Genomic DNA, 17,793 nt, shown 5'->3' with positions numbered 1-17,793 from the left:
CACTAATCCCAAGATTAGCCAGTCATGTGGACGAGATTTGTCCAAAACCTCGTCCATACAGGGCGGCGAATCCGTCACGGCAAACCCGGCAGAAGCAGCGCTTTCCTGGCAGAAATCACATGGTTTTCCGCTGCGGCCAAACCGCAAGATTCCTGGCAGGATTCCGCCCTGCGGGAACCCAGCCTTATTTGGCGTGGAATCTGTGCCAAAAGCTCTGCCGTGAGGGAAAACCCTTTAAAATATAAATAAAAAATGGCAAACAAAAACGGCTGCCTTCTTCTTAAACCAAAACCAACCCCGACCACGGTTTGCCTCAGTCCAGCCCCGCTGAGCAGCAATACCACGAACTGTGGTCAGATGTGGTGTGGTCTTGGGGAGAATGCAGCCATGTATTCCTAACCTTTGTTGCCCATAGCAACCAATCACAGCACAGCTTTCATTTTACCTCAGTGGTATAAGAAATAGGAACCAATCACGGCGCAGCTTTCATTTTACCTCAGCGGTATAAGAAATAGGAACCAATCACAGCACAGCTTTCATTTTACCTCAGTGGTATAAGAAATGAAAGTTGTGCAGTGACTGGTTGCTATGGGCAACACTGTGTGCTTTCAGGCTACTTTTCTGTGGCCCACCCTGTATATTCATTCACTAGTCATTTTTGACCACTGGTGGAAATGTACTGTTTGTACAAAAAGCAACCCCCCCCCCCCCACCTCAAGGACGAAGGTGTGAAAACTCCTTTTTGTTCTGAAGATAAACAGAGGCGTCGGCTTCCTCTCCGTTTACTGTCATTTTCAACACCTTCACTTTGGCCCGGAAATCTGGGCTTGTTCCTGTGTCATGGAGGATCCTGGACAGTGTCACAGGGGTCCGCTGGAGTCGGAAGCCCAAATCCTACATAGGACAAGACATTGTAATCATTGCCTGACTATATATTATAGATCATGGCGGATACACCGATTATTACAGGCAGACATTTTTCAAGCCAGACAAACAAAAAAACTGACAAAAAACAAAAAATAAAAAATAAAAGTTTAGACGCAAGCGGGTAAAACAATGAAGGGACGGAGTCTCCTGAGCGAGGACTATGGAACAGCGAGCCGCACACTTGAGCGTGGGAACGCGTTCTGTAAAAATGTATATTTGCATGAAACATCTGTGAACCAAAGACCTCAGCATGTGTGCGAGAAGGCGAAGGGCAGCGCGGTACATTAACCCTTCCCTACACAAAGCAAAGCGTGGGCAGAGACAAACAGTCCCCAAACATCAGCGCCAACAGCCATGTTAGAGCAGTCCGCAGGTTACGTCTGTAATCAGCAAATAGCTTACGTAAAACAAGTCTACGCGTCGCAATAATGAGATTAATATGATAAAACCCCGTTCCCCAACATACGGCCGGCGCACAATAATGAATTGCAATAACTCCCGACGGCTTTCACTGCTTACTATGGACACTTTGTTTGCCTATAGCAAACAATTGACATCCATGAGGAGACTTGGGCCAGTCGGCCATTTTGTTGTGGAAACATTGAAGAACTATTCATAACAAGGCGATTGAAAGCGCAGACATCAAAGCGCGGACCAGTCACTGGTTCTTCGTGAATAGACAATCTGCAACCTCATGAATAGGATTACAGTCCTCACAGAACAAAATGGCTGCCCGATATGATGTAAACAAGGACCGCGTCCCTTCCCACTATGCTGCTATATTTAAAACACAAGAAGTTAAAATATTTAGCATTTTGAAAACAGGGCCGCCCTTTCACAAGGCAGCTGTGGGGTCACAAGCCGAATGAAGGGACAGTCACGTGTTTCTGTGCAAGACTCTCATCAGAGATGCACGACTGCGATGTGACACGCGAGGACTGGAAATCTGGCGAAATGTTACAAAACTGTGAAACATGGTGATGCGTGATAAGCTGGTTTATCAAGAACTAAAACGCACAAAAATAGGAGCAGACAGCGCTCGAGAAACGCCGCGTTCGAGAGTTCGTCTACGAGGCCCCATTGCAATCAATGGAGGCGTTGTACCGCGATTACCGTGGTGTATAAAGTGGGCTGTGTGATAGTGGCCATAGGCCGGCTTCACACAACTGTGCCTGAGCACTAAATTTTTGCAGAATGAAGGATACGTTATTGCGCACAATAGCGTATTTTACAGTACTTTGCGCACACGGCAAACAAACGCACCAATTGAACTGGCCAGTTAGTTCCAGATGTGATCCTTTAGCAGAGTTACGCAGCGTCTCACACATCTCCTTGCATTTTGCATACACATTTCTGCTACCCCCATTCACCTCTATGGGGACGCACAACTACGCAGAAAAATAGAACTTTTTTTCTTTTGCGCAACCTAAATGTGTGATAAAATACGAAAATGTGAATGCACCCATCAATAAGTCCTCTGTGTATTGCAAGTGCAAATATGCCCGTGTGAAGCCGGCCTTACGGTGGTTTTACAAGGGCAGATTTTCTGCGCTTTAAGGGTTTCCGATAAGACATAGCGCTTGTCACAAGGGGCAGATCGTCGCTTACATGGGGACAAAATTTCGTTAATATAAGATAGTTTCATACAGTTTGCATTTTGGCAGCAGCACCAAAGATGCGAATAATGGAGATGGAACAATACCTCTGCAGCGCCACCCATTGGAAGACAGCAATCCTGCAAATCAATATTAGACTCTTTATACAAGCCTTGTTGTAACAATGACTGGGAATTGAAAGCCAGCCAGCATTCAATTCCTAGTTATTGTTACAAGGCTTGTATATAAAAAGTCTAACATTGCAGCTGCCTTCCAATAGGTGGTGCTGCAGAGGCATTGTTCCATCTCCCTTATTTGCATATTACCCAGAGGCCTTATTAGTCTCCTTACTCCCTCACCTTCTAGGTGCTCTCCCTAAGGAGAAAAGAGAGCGTTCCTGACCCACGGGAAGATGTGATGTCAAGAAGGGAGCACTTCTTTGCCACAAACAATGCAATTAGCCAACAAACGAGCCATTTCTTGTACACTGACCGACTTCCAACCTGTTTACATGGTCTGATGATTGGTACATGTAAAGTGTACACTTATGACCTGTTCCCACAGATGTATTTTCATGGACAGCATAAAGAGCTATTATACCCCATTAGGCTATGCACATGGGTTTGTCCATATCACGGATCAAAACTGGTGCCCGCTGTCTGTGGCAGCATGGACATGTGCCCGTGTGCTGTTCAATGCAAGTTGCATCCAAGAATCTTACATATGCCCCTTTGAATGGACTTTTAAAAACAACGCTTTGTGAATAAAAGCTTTTGAAGTCAAATTCAGTTGTTACACTTACTTGTTAACATTTTTTCCTTAGCTGTAAGATTATGGGAGAGCTGGGTGACCGCCAGTATGGTCACCATGGCACCAAAGTAGTCACCCAACTTTCCCACACACACAAAAAAAAAAAATGTCTATTCAGCATAAAAAAACAGCTAAATCCCATAATAACTGGAGTTTGTGGAGCAATGAAAACCTCTGAGGACTTTCCCTCTACAAAACCAACATCCCAGCGCTTCACACAGTATTTAACTGTAAGGTGGCCAGCTGGCATTCAGCAGCACGGTCTGTCAGAACATTTATGAAGCCCTTCAATGCAAGCCACAGGGCGTCTACTGTAAGCGGACGGTGAGATTGCCTGAGGTCAATATACTGTCCCTTTCCATATTAGTCGAGGGCAGACGACCACTATATTTAGCTGTGGTATGCCCAGAACTTCCCGGCTGAAAAAAGAACCAAGCCCCCTTTGACTTTGTCTGAATTAGGCAGTGGACTGTCTTGCTCTCGGAAGACGAAGACAGAATAAGTACTGAAAAAAAAACAAAACTGGATGTGCGATGGGTCCAACATTGCAGTCTGGTCTACCATCTTATAAGCACTTTATATCAGTCACTGTATCGACTCAAATCACACCTACTGTGAAGGCCTGAGCAGATGGGACTTATGTCACATTTACACCTTCAATTATGGGGTCATTCCTACAAATTAGGATGTTCTACAAGGTGGTCCATGGAAAAGTATCTCGGCACCACTCTTTCTCAAAGATGGTCTTTATTGCCCATATCAACCAATCACAGCGCAGCTTTCACGTTACCTCAGCAGTATAAGAAATGCTGTACTGCCATTGGCTATTAAAGGTTTTCTCATAAGAGTGTGGCTACTTTTCCGTGGCCCACCCTGTATAACGCCACAAAGAAAATCAAACCTACGATGCACCACCTTCCTCGCCTTAAAATACAACAAGCTGTTGGTTCTTGGCTGTTCTGCTCGAGTCATTCGGCGTTTGACTAAAGCCTTGTGCATCTTCAGATGACGGTTGAGTGACGAGTATTCATGCCTGCCAAAGACTCAAGAAGACAAAGTCAGCTCTTTGCAACCACGTCCAATTAGTCAGATAGGCAGAGCATTGTCTTCCTTTCCATGACCCTTATAAGGCTGCCCCCACAGGGTGATGAATTTACGAAGTCCTCCGTAAGGGAGCTCCAAGATGGAACAATTATTGTTTAAAAAAAACAAAAAAAAAAAAGAAAAAGCGTTCAAACGAGCAAAAGTGAACGCTAATCGTTCAGTTTAAATGCGCACCGACGGACGGACGGACAGTATTTGTTCGCTTTTCGTTTGTCATTCATTTCATGCAGGTATTAATATTATTGTTGGCTCGTTCGCTAATCGTTCGGTTTAAAGAGCGCGTGTTCAGTCATGTGAACATACCCTTAGGTGGTGCGGCTTTTCTGAAGCGGAAAACCTGCGCGAAATTCACATCAAAACGCGATAAAAACCAACAAAAAAACCACACCATTGGCGTATAATAGTGACTCCTCTTGTTTTTAGGGGAACTAAGTAACCTCCTCCAGAGGAGTCTAGCAGTGGCTTATTCCTGCTCCCCATTGAGAGCACATATACACTTGGCCAAATCAAAAGGGGCACGGGTAAGGAAAGGAAAAACTGAAGGCCAAATAAACCATTTGGCTGACGGCTATCTAATATGCATGGCTGGCGTAATAATAACTAACACAGTTTGAGCTTGCATGAAATGAGGACATCCAGAGCCTACCAATCCAATTTATACAGATTACTTGTAAAAACAAATTAATAGGCTTTGGCCATCAAACAGATGTTATCTTGGCAGTGCACAGCATCTCGAGCATGTCCCATCACAACTGAAGGAGCAAACAATACTAGGGGGCTTCCCTCTCATTAGATGTAAAGTGGGTAAGCGGCCGGCTGGCCTCCTTTTAGCAATACCTTTAAATCTTGAAACAAGGGCCACCTATCAGCTCCGAAGATTTTGCAGACCGCACTTGTGTGACAATAAACCAAGTGAGAGGTCAACAGGCTCTCCAACCATTGTCCCGCTACAAGACTTTCACTGCTTGGCTGGACGACAAGTGCAACAACCGCATTTCACGTACAAACATACAGCGCTTCCTACCAATTAGATACAGTAATGTAATATGTCATTTCTACCCGATGATGTAAAATCTACTTCCCTGCCGAATTCTGAAACCACCATCATGCACAAAGTTTGACAACGGAACAAGATAGAAAGGCCTTTTCGGCGTCACGGGTGTCACTTACCCGGAAAGTTGAAGGATACTTTCACTTACTGCATGAAGAAAAAACGCGATGGAGATCATCTTGAGACGGTTCAAAAACAAAGAGCTGCTCGGACAAGAAGGGGGTTTATAATGTCACAGAGCATCACGAGGGCTGGTATAATGTAACGCTCCATGTGGGTGACTGGATATGAATATTTACTGGTTTATGAATAGCAGCCTACAGCTATTGTCCTTTGTCTTCTGCCATCTGAGCTGCTTATCATGCACAATTTGTGTTGGTCAACAGATTCCTTTTTATCAGGTTTTACAAAAAATGTTCTTATTAAAACAGAAGAGAAGAGAATACTAATCCGGTCTTACCATCTTAAAACTTTACGAGTATTTCAGCAGTGTGCGGGCCAAGTCCCAGGCAGGTGAAAAGTGTGCATGCCAAGTCCCAGGCAGGTGAACAACAAAAATAAACGGTATGGTCAATAATTAACTTTAATAACCCAATTGTAGATGTGTGGACTTGAGCAACTGCGCAGTGAGACGGCCATATTGATAGTTACAGGAGCGGCTAATGCCATTAGTCTATTGCTTGATCTGGGGCTGGGGTTCAGGACTGCTGTGGGGGAGAGTTGGCTGGTCCCACAAAAGTCAGCGGGTTAGGCCAACTTATGAAAATCTCTAAGAAAGGCAATGTACACAAAAACAGATATTATCCTGTGTCATGATGTTCTGAAAGTCACCAAAAATATAGATTACAAAAAGAGGACCACTTTTCTTTTTTCACAGAAACTGTAAAACCAGAAGGGAACTTACTGAGCTGCAATACCAGATGCAGCCTATTGGAAAGAGTGGCGCTGTTCAGAGTCAGACACAAAATACAGGAACAAAATTGCACAGCATGCTGAGCTATTTTGGCCATGAAAACATCGGACTGATCTCATACTCTATAGCAGGGGTCCCCCCAAATCCAGTGCTCAGGGACCACCAACAGGTCATGTTTTCAGGATATCCTATAGTAAGAACACCTATGGGAATGTGTGAGGCACTGACAATAATTACATCACCTGTGCAACACTGAAGAAATCCTGAAAACATGACCTGTTGGAGGTCCCTGAGGACTGGAGTTGGGGAACACTGGTCTATAAGGCTCCATTTTTGCCCATCACATGCTCTATTCAGCACTTAGGCCATTTTCATTGTTCGGCTCCTATCAGAGCAGCACAAAGGAAATTACAGATTCAAGTGTGAAAGAAACCCAAAAGGCACCTTTACAAGGAGCGGCGATCGTTCACATAGTTTCTCAGAAAAGTTGTTGAAGCGTATGAGCGATGGTCATTCATCAGCTTTCACACAGAGTGAGGATTGTGAATTAGTGGTTTACCGAGACATCGTTCATAGTGAGATCTCCACGCAAATTACTTTGTAAGTCATCAAACTGTAACTTTATACCGGATGACTTCTGATTAACTATTTTTGGTAAGCTGAAACAAAAACAACAACTAATGACTTATCCCTCACGACCCTGTCGGAGGCCATGCTTACACTGAACTATTGACTGAATTTGCTCTTTCGAGTGATTTGGCCAATGGTCGTCCTACATAAAGGTACCTTAACCCCTTCCAATCCACTGTCTGACGTCTAACGACATTATGATTTAAGGCTGTACAGCTCCGATGTTGTAAGACATCCGTTGGGGTTCTCTTACTGTATATTGCCAGCCTCTCTGCTGCCGGAGCCTATCCAACGTGTCACCTCATGTAGTACTGGCTTAAGCCAACATATAGGCCATTGTATAACGGCAGAAAAAGAGTAAGCCCCCTAGGAAACCAGGATACAAATTGGATTGGAAAGGGTTAAGGCCTCCTTCACACAGGCATTGCTGAAAGCGCCGCGATTTTACTATCGGCCGCAGGTACCTGCGGCCAACAGCGGAGTTTAGCATACTTCATTGTTGATGAGGTGCACTAAACGTACAAGATGGAACTCTAGCTCTGCGATGGAGCTTCACCGATAACAATGGGAGGCTTGGACAGCGTTTAACGCAGCAGTAAACACTGAAAAACCCGTCTGTGTGTATATTTAGCAGATGCAGGAAATAAGAATAGCCTTCACTTCTAAAGCACTACGATATTAAGCAGCTTTAGTTAATAGGTCTCACAGGTATCACCGGTTCTAAGCAAAGTTACCACAATGTTCTTTTAACTCATGTTCCAGTCAATAACCCTTCTGGGCAAGACTTCTTAAAAACAAAATCCTAAAAATACTTCCTCCCTCTTGTGTAAGTGTTCCTTTAGTCTCGTCCAGCCTGTATAACCAGTGCTGACCCGTGTTCTGCACAGCAAGAGACACGATAAAAAACTCGACAGCAAGCAAACCAACCAAGTAAACACACAAAAAAAATGCAAAAATAAAAACGAGAAGACCATTCTTGACCTTATATGCCAATTCAATACAGAATCTGTAGGCAACACAGAGGCAAGTGTAAGATACGTAGTTCAGACTTTGTGAAGATTCCCATTACGATGACTGGCTGCAATGTATCAAGTAGTAGCGCTTCTACTGATTACATAATACATTAGTATCCGAAGGTCTGCCTCGTTAGATTAGAGGTGCCATACACAGACAAAAGGAGGTTAATGGCTGAAAAACCATTGATGAAATGTTCATCTGGTGAACAATCATTCCACGGATGCAGCCATACAGGTTTTAGTTCTTGTGGGCCATATTGGACACACATGTTCAATGACATAAGGAGAAATGATAGCCTTCCTGATCCTAGAAGAGAGCACCTAGAAATTGTGTGAGGAGACTTATAAGGCCATTTATGCTCCTCTGGGAAATATGCAAATGGCAAGATGGATATCTCTGCAGCGTCACCTATTGGAAGGCAGCATTTCTGCAAGTCAGTGTCAGACTTTTTAAACAAGCCTTATAACAATGACTGGGAATTGTAAGCCAAAGCCAGAATAACTATACACAGGAAGCTGTTTCGGGGGGGGGGGGGGGTTGTGTCTCATCAGTGTGCAGTAGGTTTCTGGCTTGGCTAGTGAGAGGCCTATTAGACGTGGGTGAGAAAGGGCATCGTTTCTCCTTAGGCTAGGTTTACACAGGGCGGATTTGCCGTGAAATTTCGCCGCGGCAAATTCGCATGCGGCAGCTAATCCCAGGATTAGCCAGCCATGTGGACAAGATTTCTCAGAAATCTCATCCACACGGGATGGCAAATCCGCTGCGGCTAAGCCGGCAGAAGCCACCGCTGCGGCGCGGATTTGCCGACCGCAGCATGTTTTTTTTCTTTTCCCGCTGCGGCCGCAGCTCTCGTCTATGGGAGCGCCGGCCGCAGCGGAAGAGCGAGCGGCTGGGCCGCTTCAAAACTGCCACGGGTTTTGAAGCAGCGGTTCTCCCGGCGGAAATCTCGCGGTTTTTCGCTGTGGCCAAACCGCGGGATTTCCGCCGGGAATCCGCCCCGTGTGAACCCAGCCTTAAGGACAGCACCTAGGTGGTGTGTGAAAAGACTTCTAAAGCCATCCATGTTCTTTTGGGAAATCCGCTATAGGGCTCTCGCTAGCTTAAATCTATTTAACTTTCCCTTAAAATCCATCCGATACATGTGAATGATATGGTTTCTGCACCGCATGTAGCTTTTTATAAAGCCCACTGTGTTTTATCAGTACCTCTGCGACTCTCCCGTAGGAGAACATACTAAAGAGTCCTGAGCTGTCCAACAAGTTACCTTTCCAAAGGGCGTCAAACGTAACCGGACCAAATGCAGCTCTCCCATTTATGCCAACAAATGACGGATCTTGTGTGACAACTCGCTAGGTAAACAGCGCAGAAACGCCGAACATGAAGGCGGCTAGACTTTGCACTTGAGGTAATACTTTGTTGGTTTCTGTTTACAAGTCTGTGGAGTAACCAATGATACGCTTACTAATCATAGGTTGGTCTGGTTAATTAGCACGAAAATGATATAAAGCGTGGAATCATGTTAGTCAGAAAAATGCTCAAAACGCAAGCATCATAGAGTTGGCACCTTTATTAGAGAACGATAAAAGCTAGATTTACGAGCTTTCAGAGCTCAGACGCCCCTTCATCAGCCAGATAGCAAATGAAGAACAGAGAGAAATTTATATTTTAAATGTCCCATTCAGACATGGGAGGAGGTCGATCACTTTATATACAAAGTCTGAAAGGAACATTCAAGTTGTTGTGCTTTTACCCTCAGCTGCTCATTTGTTACCGGCCTGATGAAGGGGCCTCTGAGCTCCGAAAGCTTGTAAAAATACATTTTTGGATTTGCCAATAAAGGTAGCACCTCTACAACACGTTTGTCTTTATATAACACCACAAAGGAAAAAAAAGCCAGAAGAGTGACGGCACAAAATGACCACGTGGTCCATTATTGTTACTACTACCGGTGCTAACTGGCCTATGGTTACCGGCTTCTTCTCCACTACCCTTCGTAGGTGACTCGCAGAAGCCAGCGAATGCATGATCTTGTCAATGCTGGCAATATTGTACAGACATTCGCTGTCGTGGGTGAACAGGGTTTTGGCAATCAGCTGGAAACATAGCCGTACAGGTGGGCATAACATTGGTCATTCTCCAATCTTTGGGATCACCACCTGTCCGAAGGGACAGGTTAAACAGATCAGTTAGAGAAGCACCAATCACAGACTAGAATTCTTAAAAGGGATCACCCATGTAGCATGTGGAAACTCATCCTAAAACAGGAGAATACATCTGTAGACCGGAGGTGGGAGCCAGTTACTCAGGACCCCCACTGATCAGCTGTTTGTAGAGGTCTCAGCGCTCGGTCAAGCACTATGGCCTCTTGATGGCATAGCGCCATACATTTAGTAGCAGCGGTGTTTGATATTGCAAGCTCAATTCCATTCACTTGAATAAGACCGAGCTGCTCTCAGGACCCGTGATGAATAAGTGTTATGTCACTGGACTGAGTAGAGGCCGTGGGTGCTTACCTAAATGCTTTGATCTTTTTAAACAGCTGATTGGTTGGTATCCTGAGTGGCAGACCCTCACCCATTGGATCTTGAAGAGCTATCCAAAGGATAGACTAGCAATATTGTAAGTCACGGTAAACCCCTTTAACTTTAAAGCCCCATTTACATACAACGATTATCGCTCAAACGATGTCTTTCGAGCGATAAGCGTTGCGTGCAAATGCTAAGATCGCTTACTTTTCGGCCGAACGATGATTTTTAGTTGAGCTTAAAAACCATCCAGCTGGTAGCAGGGACCGAATGCGGTGTTTCTCCATGGCAGCGCTGATAACAATGTATTTAGATGCAGTCCCACCGCAGAACAAAAGAGCTGTATGCAGATAACAGACCACCTGCTGTCATCTAAATGCGGCTCAGGGAGGAGCTTGCTTTAAATGCACAAGTTGACCTACAACCCCAGCCTCCAAAAATACTGAATCTATTGCCCTCAGAACTAGAGGTACATATTGCTAGATGAGTGGTGATCACTGGGACCCCCGATGACCACCAGAATAAGGAGAACAACCTGAAGATAGCGACTAGGAATTAAGCACACACCCTTCTTGAGAGAGGGACCAAGAAGCATGTCTCCATTACCTAAAAATGGCCATCCATAAGCTCATAAGACAATAAGATGAGAGCACAGAACCAATTTTGAAATCAGATTCCCTTTTAATATCTCAAATTGCATTCACACTTGTGTGTGAGTGATCTTGAAGTGTCAGCGAAACATACACCAAGTGTTTCTATGTTGTCTTGGCAGAAGGGTTACCACCTAAAATCCAATCCAATACAAAGCAAAAGACCAAGCAAAAGATAACCAGCAGGTTACCTAGATACTAAACACAGGTAAAGGCCAAGGTAAAGAATAAAACAGCATGGCTTGCATTGTCCTTCCAATCCGCAGAGACAAACAAAGCCTGCGGTTGGGTAAACCCAGCAATTAGCACTGCTTATTCCCACTGGCCTCAAGTCAAGTCTAGACTCCAGTACATAGGGCGACTCTGGCAGCCCGGGGTGGAACACGGATACATTGTGATATCAGCAATAGGTTTCAGGCTCAGTTGTGCTACATTGTAATTTTGCTGTATTTTCATAACTTTTCCCCCGGCAGTGGCTTATCCTCCCTTACGAAACTTGTCCATTTTCTCACGAGAGAGGAAGTCTGCTGCTGAAAAAAGTATCTAATAAGAGAAACATTCCACTAAAGAATTCAGTGCTTGTCTGCATATAAACAGGAAGCTGAAAATAGATAAGAACAGTCCAGTGTCAGGGAAGGACACCAGCAACGTCTAAACCCCAGCGACTGTCCTGATAGAGGTCAAGGCGCTCAGATGATGGGTTTATTCCAAGGTGAGACACCAGGATTCATGTTATGCAGCTTCGCGGACCCGAGAGAGGAGAAGCTATTCTTGGCAGACGTGAATAAAAGGATATTACAAGGAACGGTACAAATTGTTTTCTTTTTTTGCCTTCCTCTGGATCAACAAAGGGGGTTGGGGGTGGAAACGGGCTACACTAGAGGTACATTTATTTCCTTTCAGCCTAACATACTATGTTAAGAGAACACAAATACACCAATAATCCCTTAAAGGGAACCTGTCACCAAAACATTGGTATATAAACTGGCAACATAGTATAAACTATTCTAGCAAAAACAGTTCACACATTCGCAGTAGAAGGAAGGTATACACCAAAACCATTAAAACGTATTTTTATATGTAGCATGCCCATTATGCCAATGAGCCACCCCGAGTCAAAGAGGCAGCAACATCATTGCTCCAAAGGCTGGATATCACACTCCAAAGCAGTCCTCTTCAGCCTCTCGCTGCCACCCCTTTCATGTAGATGTCAGCAGCCACAGAGCTGAAGTCTTGCGCATGCGCCCTGTGTCCCTCCCCCTGCATCTTTTGGCGCATGCACAGTGAGCTATGAAGTCGAGGCATCTACATCTTACTTCACAGTGCATGCGTGGGGAAGACATGGTAGGAGCAGCGCACAGTGCATGTAAGATTTCAGCGCTACAAGCGCAGACATCAGCACAGAGGTGGGTGGCGGCAAGAGACTAGCTTAGGAGTGGGTCAGGAAGGGCATTGTTTCTCCTTAAGGAGAGCACCTAGAAGGTGAGTGAGGAGACTTATAAGGCCATCCATGCTCCTCTGGGAAATATGCAAATAAGGAAGATGGAACAACACCTCTGCAGCGCCATCTACTGGAAGGCTGGTTTTGGAGTAGAAAGATGATGGTGCTGCCTCTGACTCGGGGGGCTGCATTAGCATAATGAACACACTATATATAAATTAAGTTTTTGTGGTTTGAGTGCATGCCTTCCTTCTACTGCAAACGTGTGGAATGGATCGCTGTACGATAGTTTACACTATGGTGCCAGCTTATACACCAATTTTCTGGTGACCGGTAACCTTTAAACTTGGTGCTTGCACAGAACATCTGGCAACAGATCAGGTGTCGCAACAATATTGGATATGTTTTTATGATGATCAGTTGGCGTGTGGCAAGTACCAACAAAGAACATTTCTCAACTTAGAGGGCATGTCATGTCTACACATCTCATGGGCAGCCCGAATGATTTCCAACTGTGTAATGCTGCAAGTGACCTGTGGGAGTGCTATAGAATTGAACATCTGCTACTGGCTTATCTAGTAGATTATTAGTGATCACTGGGTTCCCAGCAGCAGGAAACCCTGTGGTCACATTATTATGTGAAGACCCATTTAACAAAAAGGAACAGCCCAAACCCGAGTCACAGTATTCATGATGGAGAAAGGACAAAGATTACAACACCCAGTTTTGGACATCCAATGTTCCCTTTACGTTTTTAGTTACGGCACCTCTACGGCTCCTTGATGTTTGCAGTAGCAGCTGTAGAGCAGGACATCCTGTTTCCAGAACAGGATGTCAAGAGTCCAGCAAGAAGATCACTGAACTTGTAAAACAGAATAAAAGAGCAAAGAAAACCCTTCCATGTGTATTTATGAACGCCACGCAAGATGTCAGGAAGGAGGATCACAATCCGCTTCTTACATTTAATAAGGGTCCAGGTGGTAAAGTCTGACAACACGGAATATTACTTGGGCTTTTACTAGACGGCAGAGGCTTGTGAAAAGTGCAAGTGGCTGCTGGGCACAAGTCATGATAGATCCTCAAGTGCCCTCTGCCAGCATCTGCACGATAAATCAAGGGCGATTCAAGAAGAATGGTTCAAAAGTATGTCAATTCATGTAGGAATCCGTCAGCTTTACAACCGCCAGAATGGAATGAGAGGATAGAACTCTTCAGGTGTTTACTGCACCTTACAGATGTTTGATGTGGGCGCCGCTGGTGACACTGCAGATGTCAAGTCTGTAGCCCAGTTCTGCCCAGACACGTCCGGGCAGATCCCCAGCAACTCCACAGCAGTGGAAACGCGTTTTAGGTTCTTTAGTGTCACCAAACATTAAAACGTGAAGAGTTCCATCTTTATATATCATTCTAGCTGTTGTATATTTATGATCTGTGAATAGATCAGCTTTACTTTTGCACCATCTTTTCTGAATTACCCTGTAGAAGCATTAAAAAAAAACCAAAAAAAAAAACGTATGCCAGAAAGACCAACATGGTCCATCTAGTCAGCCCTGCTGTCGCTTTTTAACTTTTCTCTTAGTTTTGATCATCCACTTACTGTTGATTTTCCAATCACATTTGCAGAAAGTCTGCTCCTAGCATCTACCGTGTTTCCCTGAAATTAAGACAGTGTCTTATATTAATTTTTGTTCAAAAAGGTTTAACTTTTTTACATGTATAGCTGCCTGGACACTATTTAACTTGACTTTTTTAATTAACTGTTAGCAGGGCTTAATTTTGGAGTAGGGCTTATATTTCAAGCATCCTCAAAAAGCCTGAAAAATCATTTTGCATCCTCAAAAATTCTGGAAAATCATACTAGGTCTTATTTTCAGGGTACGTCTTATTTTCAGGGAAACAGGGTACTACTCTTCCAGTAACATATAAGTTACTACATATATAAAATATACACAAGTATTGTGACTGATGTCCCGGTACACACGACGCAGACACTACTGTACATCCTCACAAGGGCTGGAGCTCTTCAGCGCCTCTGTTCTGTACAGGACCTCTGCTGTGTACAACGAGACAAAACCCCATTGAGTAGAATTCTGTATCAATAGAAGCTTGTGGTAAGATCACCCGCAGTGGGCATGAGGGTCTGTACAAGATCTATTGTCTTATGTATGAAAGTATGTGCCCCGGGGCACGCTCCCTCTGCTGATATCACATCCCAGGGAGTCAAGGAACTGGCAGACAATCAGACCCCACAGCAGTGTGCCCTATATATACTATAACCCCTGTATTGTGCACTTCAGCAAGTCTATTATCTGCTGCAGCCTGTTGATCCTCCTCTAGCAGATAAGACAGGAGGGTATTGGATTGTCTGGGCTAATGGGTAGAAGTCACTTTTGCCTTTTAATTGTCAAGACTCCAACTTATCTCCTGCTGTGATGTTCCTTATGGAAGCCCCTATAAGAGGGCACACACTGGCATCAGCTTCCAGAACTACCACGGATGTAACCCACTCCTCACCCAACTTCTAAAAAGTTTAGTGGTAGATCACAGATCAATAAAACAAACCAGAGCAAGTCACTGCTCAACCAGATCCCTACTCAGGCTGATCCCTACCCAGATCCCCGCATTACTTACAGCTGGTTGATGGTGTTCTGGGAGATGACGGCATTTTCGGAGAAGTGAGGGATCATCTTCTCCCCGCAGATCGCACAGTGCCGGCCGCTTCCTTCCTGCCCGTCCCCGGGTACCGAGCTGATCACTGTCATGGGGAGTCCCGCAGCGCTGCCCGCCCCGCTCAGCCCGCACCGGCACATAAAGCTCAGCAGCAGCGGCCGCCGCTCTCAGCCCCGTACATCCCGCGGCTCCGTCCTCCTGTAGGAAACTTGTGCGGGGTGCAGTCGCCGGAGGTGCCCGATGAGTGTCACACGTGTTCGGGCTCACTGGTGGCCGGCACTCCGTCCAGGAGCAGAGCCCCCCGAGCTGACATGCTAGCCTGAGCCCGGCTCGCCGTACACTGCGCTTCCTGCTGTCCCGGCACCAGCTGCTGAGTCCCGCGCATGCGCAGCGCACTGCTACCTCCTCCAGCAGGGTGAGGGGGGCATCTGCACGCGCTGTGCCCTGCAGAGCTCACTCATACAACTCGCCGGCTCCTCCAACTTCACCAGCAACTGCGCAAGACAGTCCCCAGGTTTTCTGCACACGTGCTTACATTATGGAGATGGAAACCAGCAGGGGCACTTGGTCCTTATCGCCCGATTCCATGGATTACACAAAGCAAATGCCATCTGTATATTAGTCTGCAGAGGGAAACCTGCTTAAAGGGGATGTGCCAAGTTTTAACCCCTGTAGGACTGCTTCACAGAGGCGGATGCACAAAAATGCTCACCGCAGCATATTCATACAAGGAGGTTTGATGGTTATTCTGCGTGTATCTGCGCCTACGGTACAATCTGCGCTTATTGTACTTTCTGCGCACACAGGGCTAGTTAACACACTACACTTTTCCATGAATTAAAAGCAGAATGAGCTTGAGGGCCGGATGTTTTATTTTTTTCTGTGTTTTACACTTCACCTTGTTTATTGTGCACCTTTAATAGACCTTTGCTGCACAAAACGCAGGAAAACTGAGCAGGTCCTACTTTTTACCACACGTGCAAATCACACTTCAGAGCATGGGCCCATTGAAATCAATGGAAACTACGCTCAGTTTGGCACGCACATATTTTGCATGTGCAAACACAGTCCCGTGAAGCAGCGCTAAAGTTGTATTCACAGAGTGTGATATTGGTCCGTGAAAAATTCATTTTTGAGGCTACCATAGAAAATAGTTGGCAATTCCTGAGCAAGAATCACACTGGACGCGCAGCAATTTTTCACGATGAGTATTGGTCCGAGAGAAAACCAATTGTGTGAATTAACTCATTTAAATGAAGTATTATGAAATCACAGTGCCCAGATGTCAGACATACAGCTCAGCACTACACTGCACCATAGATGCCATGTTGTAATAGTAAACATATCCTGGATAGTGGAAATATAGCCAGGCATTAAAGGTATAAGTCGTCTTGCAGGTAAAAGAAACTCACACCCCTTCAAGTATTACATGAAACCTCCCCTTGATGGATAGATGGACCCATTCTGGGATGGCTGCTGATGTAGAGTATGAGCCACAAAAAGTATTAAACCTACCCCTAGTAATGAAGATACATGTGAGTCAACCGCCTTTGTGAAGCAGTAGTGGACAGAAGGCTCTACAAAAAAAATGGTATTTGAGTCTTGTTCAGACCCTCAGGGTGCAGTTTTCAGTTTGTACATCCATTTGGTCTTTTTGCTAGCTCTTCTTATCCCAACCCCCCGCCTTTCTCTGATCATAATGAATAACCCCAATCATCTGGAATTTTAGGGCCAGCAGGTTCTCTGACTGTTTTAGCCATATATCATTTGCATTAGTCATGTCCCTTTTATTCTCCTTGTCCTCAACATGTCCCTAACTTGTCACTTCAATGCCTTCTTTCCTATAAAGTAGGCTGCCTTGTACACCTTCTTTTGAGCAGCAGTTTGCAAAGTCCCTTATTTTGTCAACTGCACCCATTGTTATACCGGAAAAAGGTATCGGCCTTTTTAATGTAGGTGCAAGCGTTGCATCCGCCGCACTGAGAGGTACTTGCCAATCTCTTCTCCAACAAAGTGGCTAGACTCTTTTTAGGGGCGAAATGCCAATGCACCAAAATCAATCCCCAAATTCCTACCCCTTCTATAGGTGATTGATGGTCTGAACGGCAAGTCTGCTCCTATATTGGGATCCACCTTATGGCCAGGCCAGAATTTTTCGATGATTTCACAAACTTCTTTTGCAGCCCTATCAAAAGTTGTCAATAACTGGAATGTGTACATGCCCTCTTACCTATATGGGAAAAACAAAGGGAATTGAAGACACAAGTTTTGGAACATGGAGGATAAAAGGGATAGGAAAAATGCAAATCATATGTGGCTGCACCATCCAGCGATCCCGCTGGCCCTGGAAGCCCAGGTGATTGAGGTTCTCTCTAGAAATCTTTTCAATAAAACCACAATATGTATAAATATGTTGCTGGAAGAAGCGTTGACGGATATTTATAGCTTCCTGTTCGCAGG

The 17,793-nt window shown here is 45.0% G+C and overlaps 1 protein-coding gene across 3 annotated transcripts in view; it reads right to left on the bottom strand.

The window, feature by feature from the left end:
• The window catches only part of SSH2 (slingshot protein phosphatase 2), a 166,107-nt gene that overhangs the window by 36,491 nt on the left and 111,823 nt on the right, over positions 1-17,793 (bottom strand). The window contains exon 1 of one of the 3 annotated variants that reach the window (XM_066599594.1): positions 15,295-15,659. The exons of the other annotated variants lie outside the window; for them this stretch is intronic. Coding sequence (XP_066455691.1) covers positions 15,295-15,473 — 179 coding nt within the window. The 5' untranslated portion in view covers positions 15,474-15,659. Of the gene's footprint in view, positions 1-15,294; positions 15,660-17,793 lie in introns of those variants that run through there. 3 annotated transcript variants of the gene reach the window in all.

Source organism: Eleutherodactylus coqui, chromosome 4 (assembly GCF_035609145.1).
Source record: "Eleutherodactylus coqui strain aEleCoq1 chromosome 4, aEleCoq1.hap1, whole genome shotgun sequence".
In the NCBI taxonomy this organism is placed as follows: Eukaryota; Metazoa; Chordata; class Amphibia; order Anura; family Eleutherodactylidae; genus Eleutherodactylus; species Eleutherodactylus coqui.
Note: the sequence above shows the minus strand (reverse complement) of the source record. Positions and strands in the feature narration are given on the sequence as shown.